Below are 19,921 nucleotides of genomic sequence, written 5' to 3' on the forward strand. Positions count from 1 at the left end.
GTGTGTTACATTTGCTTTACATTTGTACATTAGTTAAAATAAATTAATAAAAACAATTTTGTCAGTGTATATAACTTTTTGTAATGTTCTCGTCACTGTTATACATTTCATCTTTTCACCATTATTCTTTCACCAGATCCGAGTGGTTTTGAATGATATCCAACATATCATAGTAGTTATGTAGTATTATGGTGAGGGTTTTTGTTCTTATTCCTGAGCACTTCAGTCTTCAAACTTTCCATCACTGTTCATCCACCAGAACAAGAAGCCTACGGATTCCAACCAACTCAACAAAAAACGGACTCTTAATGTTGCAGTTAGCTACAAAACCACTTTATTGAATAGCATATTATGTCCTCTACAGTTAAAACGATACATCCTGATTTCTTTTTAATACATTAAATAATTTGTCTCTCTCTCTCTCCATGTTTAGATAAATAGCTCTAGTCTTTTTTTTCTTATGGACCATCTAGGTAATAATAATAACAATAATCATCGAGATACAAAAGATCATGTGACATGTGCTTTATGGCAACTAACAAGTCGGAGGAGGAGCCATCCTCTCCTCGGTTTCCGAGAGAAAAAAATACAAAACTAGACTCTTTATATACAAGGGATGCTTAGACGTGTGCTAGTACTTTTGTTTTAACAACAACAACAATAATAATAATAATAATAATAATAATAATAAAGGTGAATTAAGACAAGGTGATGATGGGAATGTCAGGTAGAAACAATCATTTGCGTTACATTCGCGTCAATATGGTAAGTTAGTTGTGATCAGTGTGTTGTTTATGGACACATTCTAGTCAGTAGTATTGAGCGGGAACAAGATGGCGTCCGTCCCTGCATCCTGCACCTGAGAGGCGGAACCAAAGTTGATTTGAGCCAATCAGAGCCTATAAGAGCTCATGGAGAAGCACGTATCGTGATTTTAGTCAACAGCAACAAATGATGTGAATGGATTTTCGGATTGCCTCCGCCAAGGAAGTTAACATCAAAGTCCTATCATTAAGTATAATGTTTTTTCTTTCATCAATGATGGATAATAATTATCTTTACTAAAATCTGGAATTTTGACATTGAATTTTGTGAATTTTGCCATTTTAAATAGCTAGAAATTATTTTCCAATTACAAACAAGAATTAATCTAGCTAAATTTCACCAAACTTTAACATCTGATCAACAAATGAATAATTCTGGGATTTACTGTATTTAGTATTCATAAAGGAAGGTCAAATGAAATGAAGGCATTAATTTGTACCAGAAAATCAGAACGATGAAAGTGAAAAGGTTTAGCACCTTGCAATCCAAAGCATGCTACATCATATGTCAAACATGGCATGCAAACAATGCATCTGTAAAACTGCATCTTCTTTGAATTACATTTGTGTGAATTCAGATTGGACTCTAATTGAAAATCAACACGGAGAATTACATTGAAAAGGTTTGGACGCACAGATCCAAAGCATGCCCCATCAAGTGTCCAACAAAGTGGTGGGTAGTTAGTTATGTGTCAAAATTGATTTGCACACACCTTGACAGGCACTGGATGTCAAAGCAAGTTAAATCGGGATTGCACCCAGATTTGGCCACAGTGTAAATCCAACTCAACATACTCATCAAATCTTAGAATTTAGATTTTTTTTCATTGGCTCTTAAGCCTTGGCGGAGGTCTTGGTGAAAAACCAACCAATGTTTTTTTTTTTCTTTTGGGTGTTGCTGCTGCGCAGCCAGGTGCACATCCTGGTGGTCCTGCCACCGTTGCACATGCTCACTCTCGAAACAAAAACAGCAAGTTGGCGGTTAGGAAAAGTGCCAATTAAAAAAAGATAACTTGAAGCTCATTAGCACCACCCAATGGCAGCGGTGGAAATGACTTATTTGGGAAAACTCGGGCGGGACCAGCAGCACCAGGCTTTCAAAGTTGTTGACAAACCACTTCCTTATCTTTCATATCACTCGCATTGAAATGACGCAAGGACAGCAACAAATGACACCCGAGCGTCTTGTGAGAGAACATCTGCAATATATGCATTTATATATGTAGAAAACGCAATCTATGTGTGTCTGGCATTGTATTGTCATCATTAAAAACACAGTGAATCTCTGGAGGTCTTGCTTAAAGATGTCTACGACGTGGAATGTCAGCGTTAACGGAAAGGGGTTGGTAGGCGTCAGCTCATCCCTTGTTAGCGGCTATGTGGAGAAACCGCTCAAAAAGGCACAATATTGCCGCTCTGGGCCAGCGGTGGCCCCTCTTGGCGGCGGTTATTTATTGTTGGGTTGGCATGACCTCCCACCATGCCCTTCCCAGCTCAAAGCAGGTCGCTTGCATGGCCACACTGGACTGACTTGACTGATCCAGCCAGTGGTGGCGAATCCAGGATCCGGGCACTACACGTGGACACGTCACCCAAACTGTGCAATCTTGCTCGGGTTGGCATCTCGGCAGACGGGGGTCTTCAACGCCCCCTCATTTCCTATTCCCTTCACAGTTCGGTGACATGGAGCGGGTAGCTGGGGGGCGGGGGGCCCGGTACCTGGGACTGCAGTCGGCGGATGTGGCAGCCGTGGCAGAGAAGGTGCCCGTCCAGAGGGTAACAGCGGTGACCCTCTTCGTCGTTAAGCTGGAGGCCGCAGTCCTGGTGGAAATAACAACCAATTTCAAGATCAATAGAATATAAAGCCACTGTAGTGGATGCCCTTAAAGGACTTTTGGAAACTGCCAAAATGAGTCTATAATGGCAGATTAAAACTAATCAGAAGGCTTCCTGTGTCTTTTCCGGTACTTTTGTGGATCTTCTCATAATAGACACGCCAACCAGATTTTATGCTGCTGAGTGAAACTGGCCTCAGGGGCTGTATTTTCTTCCATTTTCACTTTTTTCCCCCTTAAATTGTGGCCTTCCTTCTAATAGCTGCAATTAGTCACCATGTGTATCATTTACTTAAGAAAAATAAATGTCTCCCTCAAACAACTTTCCCACCAGCAAAAAATGCCCGATTGTTCATGTTAGACCTCAAAAGGTAACCGCTGAGCTCATTTTAAGTCTGTTGTGAGCCAAAACACCAGCACCGACCGAAGCATGTAAACAGGACAGTTGAATCATCTGTAGTATTATAAGTAAATGACCCATTCTGTTTGTTGCATGCGTGTGTGTGTGCGCGCTCATGTGACCTCACCTCACAGTGGTAACATTCCACATGGTAGTCCTTGTCCATCGAGACTACCCGAATGGTCTCCTCAGAGCCCTGATGGGACAAAACCAGTGTTAGATGATGTCCAATGATACTTTTTTTCAGGCCAATATTAGTATGAGGACTCTTGAGTGGTCATCGATACCAAATACCAATACCAATAGTACCTTTTGATATATAAAGCACCGCCCCCCCAAAAAATAACAAATTAATTAATTAAAAAAAAAAAAAGATAGTCCTAAATATCCAATTTTTTCTTAAAACTGCATGCAATTAATGCAAATTTTCTATTCTTCTCATTTCTAGTTCCTGATCATAAATCGGCCACGGACTTGGTATCATCCCGATACTGATACCGGTACTCACCCATGATCCCTATGTTTAAATGGCCACAGTGTTGTAATATATCCCCAATAAGTCAGAGCTTGACTTTGTTGTACATGTGAAGTGTTTGTGCATTGTGATTACCCGAGCTGGGAGAATGGGCTGATTGCAGGAGGAACACTTGGGAGCAAAAACCCTGCAATGGAAAAGGACCACATAGCAACATTCAATTGTTATTAAAAAAAATATATATATAGCGATAGATGAAATCTTGTGCAAAATTATGCGGCCACCATTGATGATTAAATGACTAAAATGTGACTCAGTCGAATGCAGGTCTCAGCGTCGTTTAATCCAAACTATGGAGAAAATGTCAGCTTCTTCCAGGGATCGTCAGTAGAGAGCAGAGTGCTGTTCTTACGTGTGGTAGTCTTTGACACAGTAGATATTGTTCTCCACGTCCACAGTGAAGGGCACCCCATCCAGACCTTCTTTACACACCACACAGCGGAAGCAGCCTGGATGGTAGGACTTGCCCAGCGCCTGGAGGATCTTCACCACCGCATGGGAAGCACAAAAGAAAGGAGATAAATAAAACTTTGGACTGAAGCCAATAAGCCATGGAATCAAGTCGGAATGCAAACATGGCAGAACCTTAAACTCCTGAAAAAGTGGATGGTGGTTGAACATAAGCGGTTCCGCTGTAGAGCTGAGAATTTCATATCACGCTAATCATGACCAAAATAACTATTTTGATGGTGGGTATTATCAACAGTGTTATGAAAAGAAATGCTAATGTTTTTATATCTAAGACCCCACAAAAATTTACTTCATTACTTATAAATAAGGCGACAGTTTTATATTTAGTAGTACGGTGACGCCATTGAAATAATCAAATTAGCGAGTATTTGTGATTTTGGTCTATGAATAAGAACATAAACAACCGATTTTTGTCAACTCAAGCACTTGTCCAGTTGTCAGTGAACCCTATTCCACTTTACTAGCATCTTTGCTAATGTTGGTTAGCTTACCATCTCCATGATGAGGTGGCCACACACAAAGCATTTCTCAGCTGTCTGCTGGAAACCAGAATACTGTGGAAGAAATCAGAGGCAAGACTTAGTATCCTAGTTTTGATTTATTTATTTATTTATTTGTCTTTTTAGAACAGTTTGTCACATAAGTGGAGCCAAGCCCAATGATCTGGTGGGTCCGTATCGAGCCCAACCCTGTGATAAATATGTTTACAACCTTCATAAAACACGTCATTAAGAATGTGTGTGCATCTCCACACTCTGGATGGACCATCTGTCATCAACTCCCTCAAGGGGCAAGCTAATTAACCTCCTCAAGGGAGGGTAATTTGAGGAAAATCAGCATGAATTGGATGGGTGTTCCCAAACTCTAATTGCAGTGTCTGGTTGTGAGTGTCTTGATTTCTTTTTGAAATGAAAAAAAAAAAAAAAAAAAAAGCTTTTGCTTCTGACATTCTGACATTATTGTACATCTGAATGTTGAAAATGACTTTCAATAAGTGACTTACCAAAAAGTCCTCCTCACAGTAGACCTTCCCGTTGACATTATAGAAGGCTTTCCCTCGCAACCTCCTCCCTAAAAGACGGGAAAAAAAAAAAAATACAATTCATGAACAAAGTACATGTGAGACTTCAATTCAGCGAGCAGTCAGGGATTAACTATGTATGTGTGTTTTGATTTTTCTTAGCACTTAAGAGGCTTTTCTTTCCCTCAAACGATGAGTATTAAAAGCAGTGAGACTCAAGGTTGTACTTATTACTATCGCATTCCATACGGAGATACTTCAAACGTTGCGGATCTGAGCCATAACAAAATACCTGGTGAGGATAGATGATAAATTGTATATTTAATGGATGTGTAGATGATGGACAATATTGCCACAAGTGTGCGTGCTTTCATACAGTAACACAACTTCCTGAGTTCAGATAATTGAATGTGGTCAGCGCCAGCATCTGGTGTGACAGATAAAATCAGACTTCAAAAATCTTATGTGTATAGAGAGAACAGTGACATGGAAAAAAAAAGGGAAAAAGGCCAACATAAGAAATTTTTGGCAACTTTTTTACATTTTACTGAGGTAAAACTTTTAGTTCATACATTTGTTGGTCTATTTTAATCAGTAGCCTTAAATAGACAGCAGCAGGTCAGGCGGCGAGCAGATGGTCTGGCCCAAAGCAGGCCACATTGTGCCTCCATTTAATTACTCTGACCACCGATCTCAATAGGATTCCATTCACGATCAATACAGCAGACTGCTCTACATCCCCCACTGTCCCCCCCCTCCATCCCTCACACCACCCCACACCCAAAAGCACACACTCTCCTCCTCCTCCTCTTCCGTGCATTGTGTGAGAGGCTCACAAACACGCCAATAATAGCCAAATGGAGACAGGAAGTCCATCGTTGACACACGAAGGATGTTGGGAAGGCTTTGAAGCCCTTTTCAATATTTGGTATGACCCATAAAACCGATTTACATCATGATTATTTGTGCGTTAAATGCAATTTTGGAACCGGAACTCTGTTATTGTGCTGTTTGCTAGTTCTCCCTGTGCTTGTGTAGTTTTTAGTACTCCAGTTTCCAACATTTGATTTGAAAATGGAAGTCTGAGGATCTTGGACAGTAAGACAAGAGAAAAGCCACTGGGAGCAGTTTCACCAATCAACACAAAATTGGGTGGGGATATAAATCATAACAGGATGAACAATGCCCGAAATTGAACAGGACCAAGTCCATTTTGGTTTGACGCAGCCCTTTCAGTAGAATTAAAGGGGCCCGTACTATGACCAAATGATATGAGAGAAATTTGCCCCCCCCCCAAAAAAAAAGGATCCTAGAAGGGCAACATTAAATTGACATAAATTTTAATATAGGCCATCAAAAGTGTAAGGAAAAGTGCCAATCAAAAAAAAAGTGGAAAGTGAGAAATCAGCCCGCAGAACCAGTTTCACATATCAACACAAAATTGAGGGTTCATGTCTGTCTTAATTGGTCGTATGAGAAAGTTTCAAGGAGCCGCGCCTGAAATTGAATTGGCCATTTTGGTTGTAAGCAGCCATTTTGGGCACATTTAAGGACTCGTACTTTGACAAATTCCTCATAGGGTGTTTTCCCAAACAGGTATTCTCGACAGATTGGTGATGGTAAATTGAAAAACCACAGTGGACCGATCCTAAGTTAATTGTGAGGGGTGCAGGGATGTTTATGTGTTATTAATTCGTTTTTGTGTTACAAAAAAATAGGTCACCTTTAACCAATGATACGTGAACTCCGTGACTGTAAATTGAAAGCGGTAAGCAGTTGCTTGCAGCTAGCGATCAGAGCCGCTAAGATTTTTGTTCTTGTTTACTCTCATGCATAGATTGTTTGTTTGATCAACAAAGGCATTGGCAAAGAAAGGGAACCTGTGGTGGCATTAAACAACAAATATGTAAACATGAGCTACGATTGATAGGGATAAGGCATGTGGTGCGTGTTTGTGATGTTGACACTTGAACTTGTTGATCTCCAGAGCTTAGCTGTTGAAAAGTAGATCTTGGGTGTAAAAAGGTTGGGCATCCCTGACCTAGAGCAACCATTTTGTAGATCTTTATGCTTTTATCTTTAGAACTTTTGTTGGTTTTAAATAAGACCAAATTATTTAACAACTTCATGGTGCACTCTGAAGTTAAGCTAAATTCCCACGGACGAGTCTTTTAATTCATGAGGCCGAGTGTGATCTAAAGGGGCAAATTTGCAACAGGCCGCTTGTGCCCACCCCGCTCCTCCTGCATCTTTCGGGGTTTGCCCCCCCTTTTCAAATTCATTTAACGCTGCGCCGCGTCTCTGCGGCAGCGCGATGACTTCACTCGAGCCGGGCGGGGGGAGGCAATGTCGAAGATCGTAAATCTGCGGCGTTAGTCGGGATTTAATTGTTGTCCCTGGCCAACGTTGGTTTAATGGCTAAAAAGGTCTTTCTCATTTAAGAGTGAAATTTATGCAATCGCTATATTTCAAACGTCACCACGATGCCGGGAGACGGTCATACGTTAACACCCACACAAATGGGCCGAGGAGCCCAGGAATGCCGCGCACACAATAGGTGAGACTTTTAAGACGAGGCAGACTGAGGAGCAATTAGCATTTCTAGCCAGCGCAGAGGGAGGAAGCCACCCTCGCGTCCTCAAAAGGCCTAACCTTGCAGGAAGAGTGAGATTATAGAGAAGAGGGGGGGGGGCGGCGTGGTGTTTCAAGGTTTCTGGGAGTCTGGGAGGTGGACACAAAAGGGCCCCGGCGTTGACGCGGGCCGACTGAGCAAACGGGGACATTCCTTCTGCCTGAGGTCACTAGCTGGTCCCATTCAAACCCGCCCCCGAACAAGGATGGGGGAAGGTGGGGTGGGGGTGGGGGGGGGGGGGGGGGATCCCTGCCTGCCCCCTCGCTCTCCTCCGGCCTTTTGTCAGCAGACAAACCAGGCAGAGGCGCAAAGCACCAGCTGCATTTTCGGCAATCCGGCAATCTTTGGACAACTAAAGCATTAAATAAAGCGGAACCACTAAGGCAGGAGTGTACTGTACAAAGTGAGGCCTAGGGAGCATTTTTGCCAACATCATCTCATGTGGGTGGGGCTGAGCATGGTGTCAAAAGTTTGACAATCATTTCAAGGAGTCGCCACAGGGGCAGAGGTCCCGTTAATTGCTGCCTGAAACTTTAAAAGACATTGAAATAACATACAGTCATTTATAGCTCAATGGCTAATTTAGCCACCTGATTTTGACCAAAGTGCATCAATTAGACCAGGTGAATTGGTACCTTAATTGCAAAACATCTGTTTAAAATATTATGTTTGTTGCGCAAAGAAATTGCCCGCAAAATTCTGTGACAATATGTTCTATGTAGCCCCACTATTCTAAATTTGATATTTTGGTTAATTATGCGTTAGTGGAATATGAGATAAGCAGCAAAATCCAGCAGTTTTTTATCAATATGCGAAGGCGGCTATTTTGCCCCTGGCTGACAATTAAAATCGAGTGAAAATGACATCATAGTCGCTCAACTCTCAGGTAACAACCAATCACAGCTCAGCTTCAGAAAACTGGTAAACTGTGATTGGTCGTTGCCGGAGCCCTGAGCAACTCTGATGTCATCTTCAGTCGACAGCAAATGGCAAAATGTCCGCCCCCTGAGATGGATTAAAAATGACAGGATTTTGCTTCATAACTCATATTTTACAAATGTAATATTAATCAGAATGGCATGTTTAGTGAGGTCACAAAACATTATTCTCAAGAAATGTTCAAGGTTGACTTCCCCTTTAAAACAAAGTAAAGACAAATCAGCACATGCTTAATGGACAATTCTAGGGATTTTAGTGTCAATAGAGATTGTTGATACATTTACAGGGTGTCTTTGATTTACAACAAACCTGACACACGAGTACATACAAATATTTACCGTGTTCATGACCAAACGACTGCGCTTGCGTCGGTTAGTGACAGACTACAGCATATTTTGACTTGGGTTACGTCGCTGCCGTACGAATCGAGGACCCCTGTAATTATCTGCACCAAGTAGGCAGAATATACAAGATGACTTTTTTTCAAAACTTGGCGGTCACTTTTAAAATGACAAAAAGTCAGCTTTTGGTTAATTAATTTTTGATCATGATAGCATGTCTGATCCATTTTGATGTAGCTAGGGTGCCTTTAAAGAACCCTCCCAGAATTCTGACCACTAAGTGCCCCCATGCCCTTCAGGGAAAGACGGGGAAATGTCAAAACCAAACAACAACATTCCAGCCCAGTCTTATCTGATGTTACAATCAGGGGCTAATCGAGCTGAAACTGACGAATTTGGGGGGAAAGCAAGACAAGAGTGGCGCATCCGGGCACTTGGATCAGCATGCCGTGACATGCAAAGTTTTATTTTAGCCCTCCTGATCACCAGAGTCAGTGCTTCAAGCACTTACAAATATTTACTGGATAGACTAATGACTACATGACGAAAATAGTTTAATAGTTTTAATTGTGATAGAGCGTGACTGCATTCCCAACCTTATCCATTCCTGGCACTTCTAAAAAACTATAGCCTGTTGTACATGAAGCATAAAGTTTCGATTAGCATCGGGTTAGGAGCCCAAACCAAATAAAAATACCCAATATAAACATCTCTTTTGGAATAAACAGGCCAAAACTGATTGGAATTTCATTCAGTGTCACAAGGGTCGAGCCTCAGCTTACAGTAAGTACTCGCACCCTGGTTTAAAAAAAAAACAAAAAAACAAAACAACCCCCCCCCCCCCCCCCAAAAAAAACAAAAAAAAAAAAAAAAAAAAACGTTTAATTTGACCAAGAAATGTATTAAACACATTAAACGTTGAATTTCTAAAGATGTAATATGCCTGAGTACAGCAGGAACAAAAGCACGAGGAACAGAATGTTTCCTTCTTTCCCAAGTTCCTGTTTTTGCCGCCGTCTGTCAGGTATGACTGTTGGGCTTTCTAAGCACTTTTTATAGGCCGCCTGCTTTGATGTCATAATTACGAATGAGTCATCCGGGGCATGCAAAGAAGTCTCATGGAAAATAATAATCATTGAGTGTCTGGAGTACAATTGCTTGGTCAGATAGAAGGCCAAATTTAAACTGTGGAGTAGACCTTGACCTTGAGCAGACTTGCTTGGTTGACTTGCTGATCAAAATTTTTGAGTGTTAAAAAAAATTATTAGAAAATGCCACCATGTTCATCATGACAGGATACACACACACACACACACACAAAAGTCATGAACATATACTGTGAAACGCACAGGTAGTTGGCCATTTTGGTTTTAAGGGGATGCTTTTCGGGGATTTTACAAAGATTGTACCTGAAGTCCTCCAAGAAAATTCACTTGTTACCAAACATGAAACTGATAGAGTGGCAGTAACTTAAGAGTTTAATTTATTCTGTGACAAAACTCATTACTCAAATTACTTGTATAGCACATCAATTTCCCCATTAAAATGTTTTGAAATGGATTCCAGCACCTCCAAAAATACCGGTATATATATATTTTTTTGTTTGGGTATGATTGGTTAATTAATTTATTGTAGACAATAAAATAAAATTTAAAAAATATTCATATTTAAGCATAAGGAAGTTTTAATAAATAAAACAAACATTTATACCGGTATTTGATTGACTCCCCCGCTTATACACATTGGTCCGTCTTCTTCTTCTTTGGTGTTTATGGAGGTTCAACATTTTTTTTTTTTTTTTTTGCGGGATCCATGTGAACAGTGATTGTTCTGACCTTGTGTCTATGTGAAACTATTCCTAAATGGTGGAGAGGGGGTCTGATGTGAACAAAAAGGAATGTAAATTACCTGTGTTTTGCTCAACCTTAAAACAAAGCTTTTCCATTTGGCTTGTGACTTTTTTTTTTTTTTTTGCCTATGAAGGCACATGCCAGAGTTTGGTACGCACCCTGATCATCCGATTGAGGTCTTCCGGGAAAGGTTGGCTCCAGGGGAGGAGGGTAGTGTTTTTTTTTTTTTGCATTCTTGGTCATTTCATGAAAAAAAAAGGGTGCAACCATGGGAGTGAGCCAAGAGCAGGGCTCAATTATGCATGGTTAAACAAAGCCCGAGCTGTCTGGGCAACAACAAAAATAAAAAGAAAGCCAAAAAAAATCTAATATAGTCACACGGACGCAGCTCCTGATTTATCACTGAAGGGTGTTATGACAAGACTGCTGCTTAAAAGAAAACATTCCCATTCAACTTGAGGTCAAATGATACATCAGAATCGTTTACATGAGCCATAAACCATCTGTGGAGAGGAGGGGCAGCCTGCCAAGTTTCAAACAACCGCTAATGGGGAACGTGATTTCCCCCAATAGATGCAACCATAATTCTCGCGTCGGATGCTACACGGTCCAGAAATCCCACAATCCCAGCAACTGGACACTGTTCCCCACACAATAAACAAGAAAGTATGCGGCTTTGGTTTCGCTTCCAGAAGCAGATCAGTATCCGTGTGGAGCATACGTATGAATGGGAGCAACCTGGCTAAAAGGCTTTCTCCTGACATCTTCCCCTTGTTTCCCCAGGAAATGGGAAGGCTGGAGTCGGGTGACAGGAACCTATATTACTCACACACACTCTACACACTGTACTTTAACTGATTTGGAGATTTAATTACAGTAATACAAATAATGTCAGCATGTGTGGCTCCAAGATGCCACATGATAGCGCAAAAAGCAATTTTTATAATAGACATGGTTTGGTTCTCAAAAACACACCGAACCAGTACTATCCATCTATCCATTTTCTTAACCGCTTCATCCCGCTTGATAGGCTGGAGCCTATCCCAGCCGGCTTCGGGCAGTAGGCGGGGTACACCCTGAACTGGTTGCCAACCAATCGCAGGGCACACAGAGACAAACAACCACTCACAAGCACACCTAGGGACAATTCGGAGCGCCCAATTTACTTGCCATGCATATCTTTGGAATGTACAATTTAGAATCCGAAAAAAAATTTTCACGAAAACAAAAGTTGCACAAAACATAGTGTAGGGCCCCAGCCTACTCTGTTCTTTAATCCAACTGGGTATTTATATATCATTAAGAGTCCTGTCATAATAAAAATGTACTTTCTCATTTTTGTATTTCTTTTTTAGTCACTTTTTTCATTTAATAATTGATTAATTGACCTGGCTTATATGTCTGGTAAGGTTTATTAGATATAATTTGTCACCTGAGCACCAATGTTTCCCACCACTGATCTAACCTGACACACAGAGTAAAGAAAAGTGTTAAAGTGTCGGAGTAGGGGAAATTTTTTCCCTCTGCTCCGACTCACCTGCTCCCAATTTTAATGCACCACACGCACACACTTGTATATACACTGGGTGGGGCCACATTCACGGTGTAAGGGTGCTCGCTTTGCTGGACCGCGGTTGACGGCTTCTTTTTTTGGTGGTGGTCCTTATGCATGCCAGATCCGTCGCACCAGCATCTACTGAAACTCAACAGAAGTAGCCTCTCCCTCCCACAGCCCCTTGAATCAGTGGGTGCTGGTGTCTGTGGATCTCACTTTGCTTTATCTATCCTTCCCTCCTTCCCCTCTTTAGTTTTTCCTCTGGTCACTTGAGATCTCAATTTATTGGAAGTTTGAGGCTTCTGGGGTTGGCATAAGACTCTGGTTTTGTAACCACGCAGGAGGGGTTTTGTTGGTGCTGGATTTCACTTTGATGGATTGGATGTACTGGCTTCTATGGATCTCACTCTGCCTTATCGATCCTTCCCTCCTTCCTCTCTTTAATTTTTCCTCTGGTCTCTTGAGATCTCGCTAAATTTGCTGGAATTTAGAGGCTTCCGGGGTTGGCGTAAGACTTTGATTTTGTAATCATGGGGAAGGCAGGAAGTGTTTGGTCGGTGCTGGATTTCACTTTGATTTATATTTCTTTTCTCTTTATTTTTTTCTGACCTTTTCTCTGGTCTCCTGACCATTTAAACCTCACGGCTCTGGCAAGATTCTGAAGTACCTGGTTAAGGCGAAGGGTAATGGGATATTTATAAGGCTTTAGGTGAATTAATGAGTATAAATTTATACGTATTTGCACGCACACGCACGCACGCAAACACACGCACAAAAAAAAAAAAAAAAAAAAAAAAAAGAGCAATGATGATAAGACGTTGAATCGGTAAGACTACCGAATGAACAATTCTGAGCTCTTAGAGAAAAAAAAAAAAAAAAAAAAAAAAAAAAGAAAAGTGTTAAAAATAAAAAATAAATATATATATATACATATAAATTCGATATGATATTCATACTAGTTCCACAATGTCTCCCGAGCAATGATTCTGCTCCGTGCATAAGCGTGAACATGAAGAATTTTCACACACGCTGGCATTTGAAATATGCATTAGGACGAGTGCATTGAAGCATGATCCATCGGTCACTATGGCAACCGCCGATGTGGATGTGTTTGGTCCACACGCTCGCACTCACAGCAGGTCAACTTTGTTGTACTTTGTGACGCACTTTATTAGTATATTGTTTAACATAACATTTTCCCACTCACCACAGGAACAGCAGGTGAAGCAGTTGGTGTGATAAAGATTCCCCATGGCCTGACAAGCTTGGCTGGCTCCGTACACGCCTTTGCCGCATTTAATGCAGATACCTGTAGAAGAAGAACATTGGATTGATTTAATGACAAGTACGCATACGTGAGCACAGTGATAATGACCATCAATGCTGTACAGGGTTTCCCTATTATATTGCGGTAAACAGCATCTCCGTAGTATTGCCGCCATTTGGGGAACATGTATTGTCCGTTGCGGAACTCTCTACTGATTCTCAGAAATTTCCATTTCATAGCAATCATTTTCTTTGTGTTCTAACAGCATCCTTACTGTAGCTTTAAAACAGACCTCAAGCTCAGGCTCTCACACGCACTGATGTCATGTCGCCACACCAGGTTCCGCCTCTTAAAGGTGCATAACTAACCCAGAGCAGACAATACAATACTATAACATTTTATAAGTAATTGCACATTTCTTGTGTTCTAAAATGTTTACAATGTGTTAGTACCAAGATCTATTTGAACATTCTACATATTAAAGAAGACCTAGTTTCTGTATTACCCGGTGTATTGGTGAAGATCAACATTAACATTGACCTTGTAAAAAAAATAAATAAAAAATAAAATTTGGAGGCAGTAGCAGCTCCACAAGACAATCTCGCATGAGGTCACATTCCTCAAAGAGTGAGGGGTCAAAGCCTGGTTGGGGTCAGGCCGGGGTCACGGCGTCGACAGGACGTGAGCCCGACCGGCCATCGCCCCTCCCGACACATGCGGGAAAAATAAGACAATAAGGAAATTATCTTGAAAATACTATAGGACAACAAAGATGCAAAGAGTGGCTTGAACCTTACAACTTACAAGGAAGGCTAAAAGTGGCTTTTTCTTCTTACATGCTTACTGGCATGTTAAGCACCAGAGTATTTTATATTTAATAAGAGGAGTGGTGTGTATTTGTAGTGTCAACCATTCTTCAGGTTGTAATCACATTTTTTTGTATTTGTGCATATGGGGTACAAAAGTACCGGTAAAAAACATGAAAGCTTGGTGTGATACTGAAAATATGAAATGCAGGTAACGGTAAACTTAACATTTATCTTCTCTTGGTAATTAAGAAAAATATCATTTTAAAAAAATGCACAACATATCGGTGTATTCTGGAGTGTAAATGTTTTAAAAAAAATAACAGCTCTTCTGAAAAAGTTTTTTTATGACTAAGAACTTTGCCACCATCAAATTAACATTGCCATCACCACAGGGGATACATTCCAGACTCATCCACAATCAATGAAAATCGTGGTAAGAGACACCATATATATATGTTTGATACACTTTTACCCCTCCCCTCCCACCTCCCACGCACTTTCTGTCAGTTTTTGGTACATCTCCTCATCAGGGTCGTGGGTGTGCTGGAGCCTATCCCAGCTTGAGGCGAGAGGCGGGGTACAACCTGGACGGCACAATGCACATGACAGGAAATTAAAAAATTTAAACCATCAAAACATTATATGCTATTTAATAATGTTAAGGACATTAAAAAGGTTGTGCGAGGGAGCTCTTTTTAAGTACTACTAAAAAAAAAAAAAAAAAAAAAATACATAATCAAAAATGCTTTCAATTTTACACTAATTTACATATTCATTATACATGAATGTAAGATTATGTAAATTGTTTTTCATACTTTTGTCTAACTCGCTTCAAATGGAAACTGAGGGCTGACCGATATCGACTAAAATTCATAAATTGTATCCTTTTGTATGATACATATGATGCAAACTCAAGTGTAAAATTATTGAAGTATCAAGTTATTAAAAAGTGTAAATATATTTTTTGCCTTCTTCTTTCCATTCCATTTTGCATTTTCATGTAAACGTAAACATTCATTCTCCTAAGCGCATCCCTTACTGGGGTGGGTCATGGGTATGCTGGAGCCGATCCAGCCGTCTTTGGGCAACAGGCGAGGTACTCCCTGAATTGGTCGCCACCACTCGCAGTGCACAAATGGACCACACAAATCGAACTTGTGTCATTTGTCAATGAATGCATAATCATGCTCATCCCTAATGGTAACAGCATAAAAAAACGATCCTGTTAAACTAAAAAAGCTCACTATGGCCGACATTATTAAGCAGTAAAGAAGCCGACAATCAATTAATTGAAATCTTCATCATTCGAAACACAAGGTCACTCTGTGTATTCTTAAAGAGGCAACATAAAAAACACCCTTTCAGATAGACTCGGGTACACTTTGCTTATATTAGATCATAAAAGCTATTCACATTCACAGAGTAGTCACTAAAATTAGCACTGCTGATTACTTCCTCTCTTTGTATAGAGTACCTTCCTATTTCACACACTGTTATGATTTGCAAATGTTTCCTGCTTTTTACTGTATATTATGGAAGTTTGTTTAACCAAACAAATTACCACAGGATAAAAAAAAAACACTTGATAATCATCCAACATACATTATATTTAATATACTGTATACCAATTTTTAGAAATATTCAGCTTTCGATAAAATTTCAAGATGAACTTGCAATGCGCTATATAACCTTAAGATGTGAACTTAAGTTGACTTTCTCTAAACATTCGCTTCCACATGCCCATGATGTTAATGTTAACGTTTCAGTACTTTTCCCACAACATGCTCTTCTCTTAAGGAGCAACAGGTGATTCATCCATGAATGAACTAATAACTGTCCTGGTTCAATTACAATTGGTATTTAAAGAAAGAGTCCACTTCATCTTGCTCTTCTTGACATCAAGATGAATCCTAACAATTGATCATAAGAACCTCACAATTGTGAGACTTCAAGCAGGATGCCCTCAGACAGAAGTGGCCACTGATCTCAAATTGTCACAGTGAGTCACCAGTAGTTTCTGAGTCTTAGTACATATCTTTATTCTATCTATTTATGTTCAACGTTAACGATCACCATATACTCTGGAACAGTACAGTTTTCAAGTAAACTACAAAAAAAAATACAATGAAATCAACCCAATTGCTTTTTACCTCAAATATTTTGAGTATCCACACAAATCAATAAAGCCATTTTACGGCACTAAACACATTTTAAAGATGCTAAATATGTAATCAACCATTGCAACATATGACACTTATCGGATTATATCATGAGTACCGGTTCCCGAGGTGACTAATCCACGTTTACCTCCCGGTTGAGTAGAAGCACCTGTGGCTAAAGCCCAACTGCGGCAGGGTTTTTACTTTCTGGACCTGGATTTGCCACATCTGGCCAGTTCGGACGGGTCCTTCAGACCATGTTTATGTATTTTTTTAAAAACAATATCTGTGTGCTGCGTTACCCTATAAAGATGTTGTAAAAATTTCTATTCTTGAGATCACAAAATTATCTTCTTCGTATTTACTCTGGAATACATTATTTCAATTTATTTGCAATATTCTATGACCACACAGATTTTGATGGGGTTTAACCTTGTGCCAATGTATTTATTTATTTATTTATCTATCTATCTTTCTCATTACTGGACCTGCTGTGTGCGAATTAACATAAAAAGACCCACCAGCTTTCAAGGACAAACATTTTGGTGAGTGTTTAACAAGACAGATAAAAAAAGATTTAAAAAAAAAAAAAAAGGATACAAAAACCCTCGTGTGCCCGTTTCGCAAGGCATCCATGTGGCAAGCACAGGATTTTGAGCATTCAACCTCGTGGGGGTTAAAAATAAACTGCATTCCTGCACCTTTGCACTCAAGTACAGAACAGCTCCAAGTTCCATGGACATTGTTCAATGAATACCTCTCTGACTAAGTTCATGAAAAGTGAGCCGTTTCTTCTTTAATGCAGTGTTCAGTCAGGGCAGGTGATCAGATTGGGCTAACTCTCTCCAACTTGCTAGAGTCCTCGAGGGCCAGGGTCCTGCAGGTTTTGGATGTTTCCCTTCTCCAGCACAGTTGATATATGATCAGCTCATCGGCAAGCTGTGCATAAGCCTGATAACGATCCTGTTGATTGGAATCAACTTGTGTTGGAAGAGGAAAACCTCCAAAACCTGCAAGACTTCACCCCTCGAAGACCAAGTTTGCCCACTCCTGTGCGTAGACTGTTGTCTGGAGCGCCATGCACGCTGCTCGTGTGCCAGCCAAGGCTCTGGTAGCGCCCGACTCCCCACTAGATAGATAATGAATGGCTTTGCAGGGGGGCGGGGGAGTGAGGGGGGACAAGGCGCTTCTATTACAGGCCTGTATTGCACCAGCTGTTGATTTACAGTTTGTTCACCACAACCAACGAGACAAATTCTACTACAAAAAAAAAAAAAAGAAAAAAAAAAGAGAGAGAAGCCAGTTCCACTGTGTCTATTGGGCTTATTCCATTGCATTCTGCCTACCCTTTCCTGTACCAAATACAAAAATCTAATGTATTCATTCTAATGGTACCTAAAGTCCAAACTTCAACATTGTCAGACTAACAATATGTGCATATTGTTGAGTTCCCAACACAAGCAGAACAGCATACAAAAAAAGCACCTAGGCACCTTACCGAAGTATTCTTTCTTCATATGCATCTCCAACTCCTTCTCCAGCTCCAAGGTGAGCGCCTCCAGCCGCCTCTCGGCCTGACTGGGTCCGCTTTCCCGGCTTGCGGTCACCTGATAAGGCATCTTGAACCTTTGGCTCCCGGTGGGCGTTTTGGAGGTCACTTCTAGGGATGAGGGGTGCTCCTGGACATGGAGGCGCGGGAGTTCCCCCAACTCCTGTAGGAGCGAGTCGTCGTGTCCCCCCAGCATGGAGGCCCTGGGCGAAGGAAGCTGCAGGTCCGGGTAGGTGCTCATGGACCCCCTGGAGCTGCGAGAGCTCCTCGAGCTGTGGCTGGAGATGCTGGAGCGAGGACTGAGCACACAAACGGGAGCTCTGGCGCTCCCTTCCTGGCTACAGATGCTGGACCTGGGGCTGGCCACAAGCGGGGCAGCTCCCTCAAAATCGTCCCGAACGTGAGGTCCATAGCGCGAGTCCGAGTAGCTGGACCTGGGGCTGGTGGTGAAGGAATATTGGCTGGCCGTGCTGGACCTGGGGCTGGCGTGCCTCTGGTCGTAGCCCATGCTGATGCCGCTGGTTCGGTTGCTGCTGGGCTTGCTGCAACAGTCGCAGCTGTTCAAGCTGGTCCTGGGGCTGGAATGCTTGCTGGTGTCGCTGGCCGTGCTCGCGTAGCTGGACCTCGGGCTTAGGACGGTGGAGCCCTCGCAGTGCGCCAGGCCGGGCACCGCCACCACCAAGCTCCCCCGGGGGCTGGCGTGCTTGCTCTGCTCCTGCGAGGAGACGGAGGAGGACGCCAAGCTGGAGCGCGGGCTGTGGTGCCTGCCGTCCATGCACACGCTGTTGCACCTGTTGCCGGGCAGCGGCAACGGCTTGTGGAGGGCGTCGAACGCGGAGCCGGTGCTGTACCGGTGCACTTCGAGCGAGTAACGCCGTTGCCTCTCGGAGGCGCCGGTGTAGCAGGGCAGCGCCACCTCGGACTTGCAGCAGCCCTCCTCGGCGTAACCCGCCTCCCGTTGCGGGGTGCAGAAATCCACAGGGACTGTCCGGCCGCATTGGACCGGTCGCACCGGAGCCGCGTTGTAGACTTTGTTCGCCGACGTGAAGTTCTCCACGGTGTGATGCTGCTGCCGGAGCGCTGTCGCGGCTGAGTCCAAATCCCTTCCCGCGGCGTCCTGGCGGCGATAAGCGTCGTACAATGAAAGCTCGTCCATCATCTGACCGGCGCTGAGAGCCACGTCGTGCTGATAGTGCTCCATGTTGTTGTTGTTGTAGTTTTTTGTAGTCCGGAAACAAGTTAGCGCGGACCACTAGTAGAGGTCCGTTCGGGAGGCACAAAACACGGCGAAAAATCCAAATGCGGCGGCGCTGAGGTGTTTTTCCCCGTCGTCGTGAGCCGCATATCCGTCCTCTCCGTTTCTACTGCAGCTGTACAAAAAAAGTCTTTTATCCGCGCTGCCGTGCTGACGGTTTGTCAACTTCAGTTTTTTTTGTTAAGTTGAAAGGTCCTTACAGTCAAGTCAATGGCGCGCTGCGCGGAGGAATTTCACCTCGCTGGTTGAAGTTTGGCCGTCTTACATTTCTCCCTACGCGGACAACAAAGTGAGCGGGGACTAGAAATTGAGCCGACCAGAATAAATGTGTGTACGTGTGTATATGGGGACACGTAACCAACGAAGTTGTAAGAGCGAAAACGGAAGCCGAAATGTGCTTTTCCGAGGAGGGAGCTTCGGGGGACTCGTTCGCGCCAAAGGAATGCGGGGGATGGAGACGGGATGCGCTGCGCCCCAGT

The 19,921-nt window shown here is 42.3% G+C and overlaps 1 protein-coding gene across 1 annotated transcript; it reads right to left on the reverse strand.

Annotated features, from left to right (window-relative positions):
• Positions 1–317: 317 nt before the first annotated feature.
• On the reverse strand, positions 318–19,814 carry wtip (WT1 interacting protein). The gene is made up of 9 exons (XM_077519681.1): positions 19,643–19,814; positions 18,137–19,557; positions 13,611–13,712; positions 5,069–5,136; positions 4,557–4,619; positions 3,947–4,077; positions 3,670–3,721; positions 3,187–3,255; positions 318–2,645 (listed from the first exon to the last, which is right to left on the reverse strand). Exons 2-9 carry the CDS (start codon positions 19,386–19,388, stop codon positions 2,493–2,495), a joined length of 1,890 nt encoding a protein of 629 aa, XP_077375807.1. The 5' UTR covers positions 19,389–19,557; positions 19,643–19,814; the 3' UTR covers positions 318–2,492.
• Positions 19,815–19,921: the final 107 nt, after the last annotated feature.

The sequence above is a fragment of the Festucalex cinctus genome, chromosome 4 (genome assembly GCF_051991245.1).
Source record: "Festucalex cinctus isolate MCC-2025b chromosome 4, RoL_Fcin_1.0, whole genome shotgun sequence".
Lineage (NCBI taxonomy): Eukaryota > Metazoa > Chordata > Actinopteri > Syngnathiformes > Syngnathidae > Festucalex > Festucalex cinctus.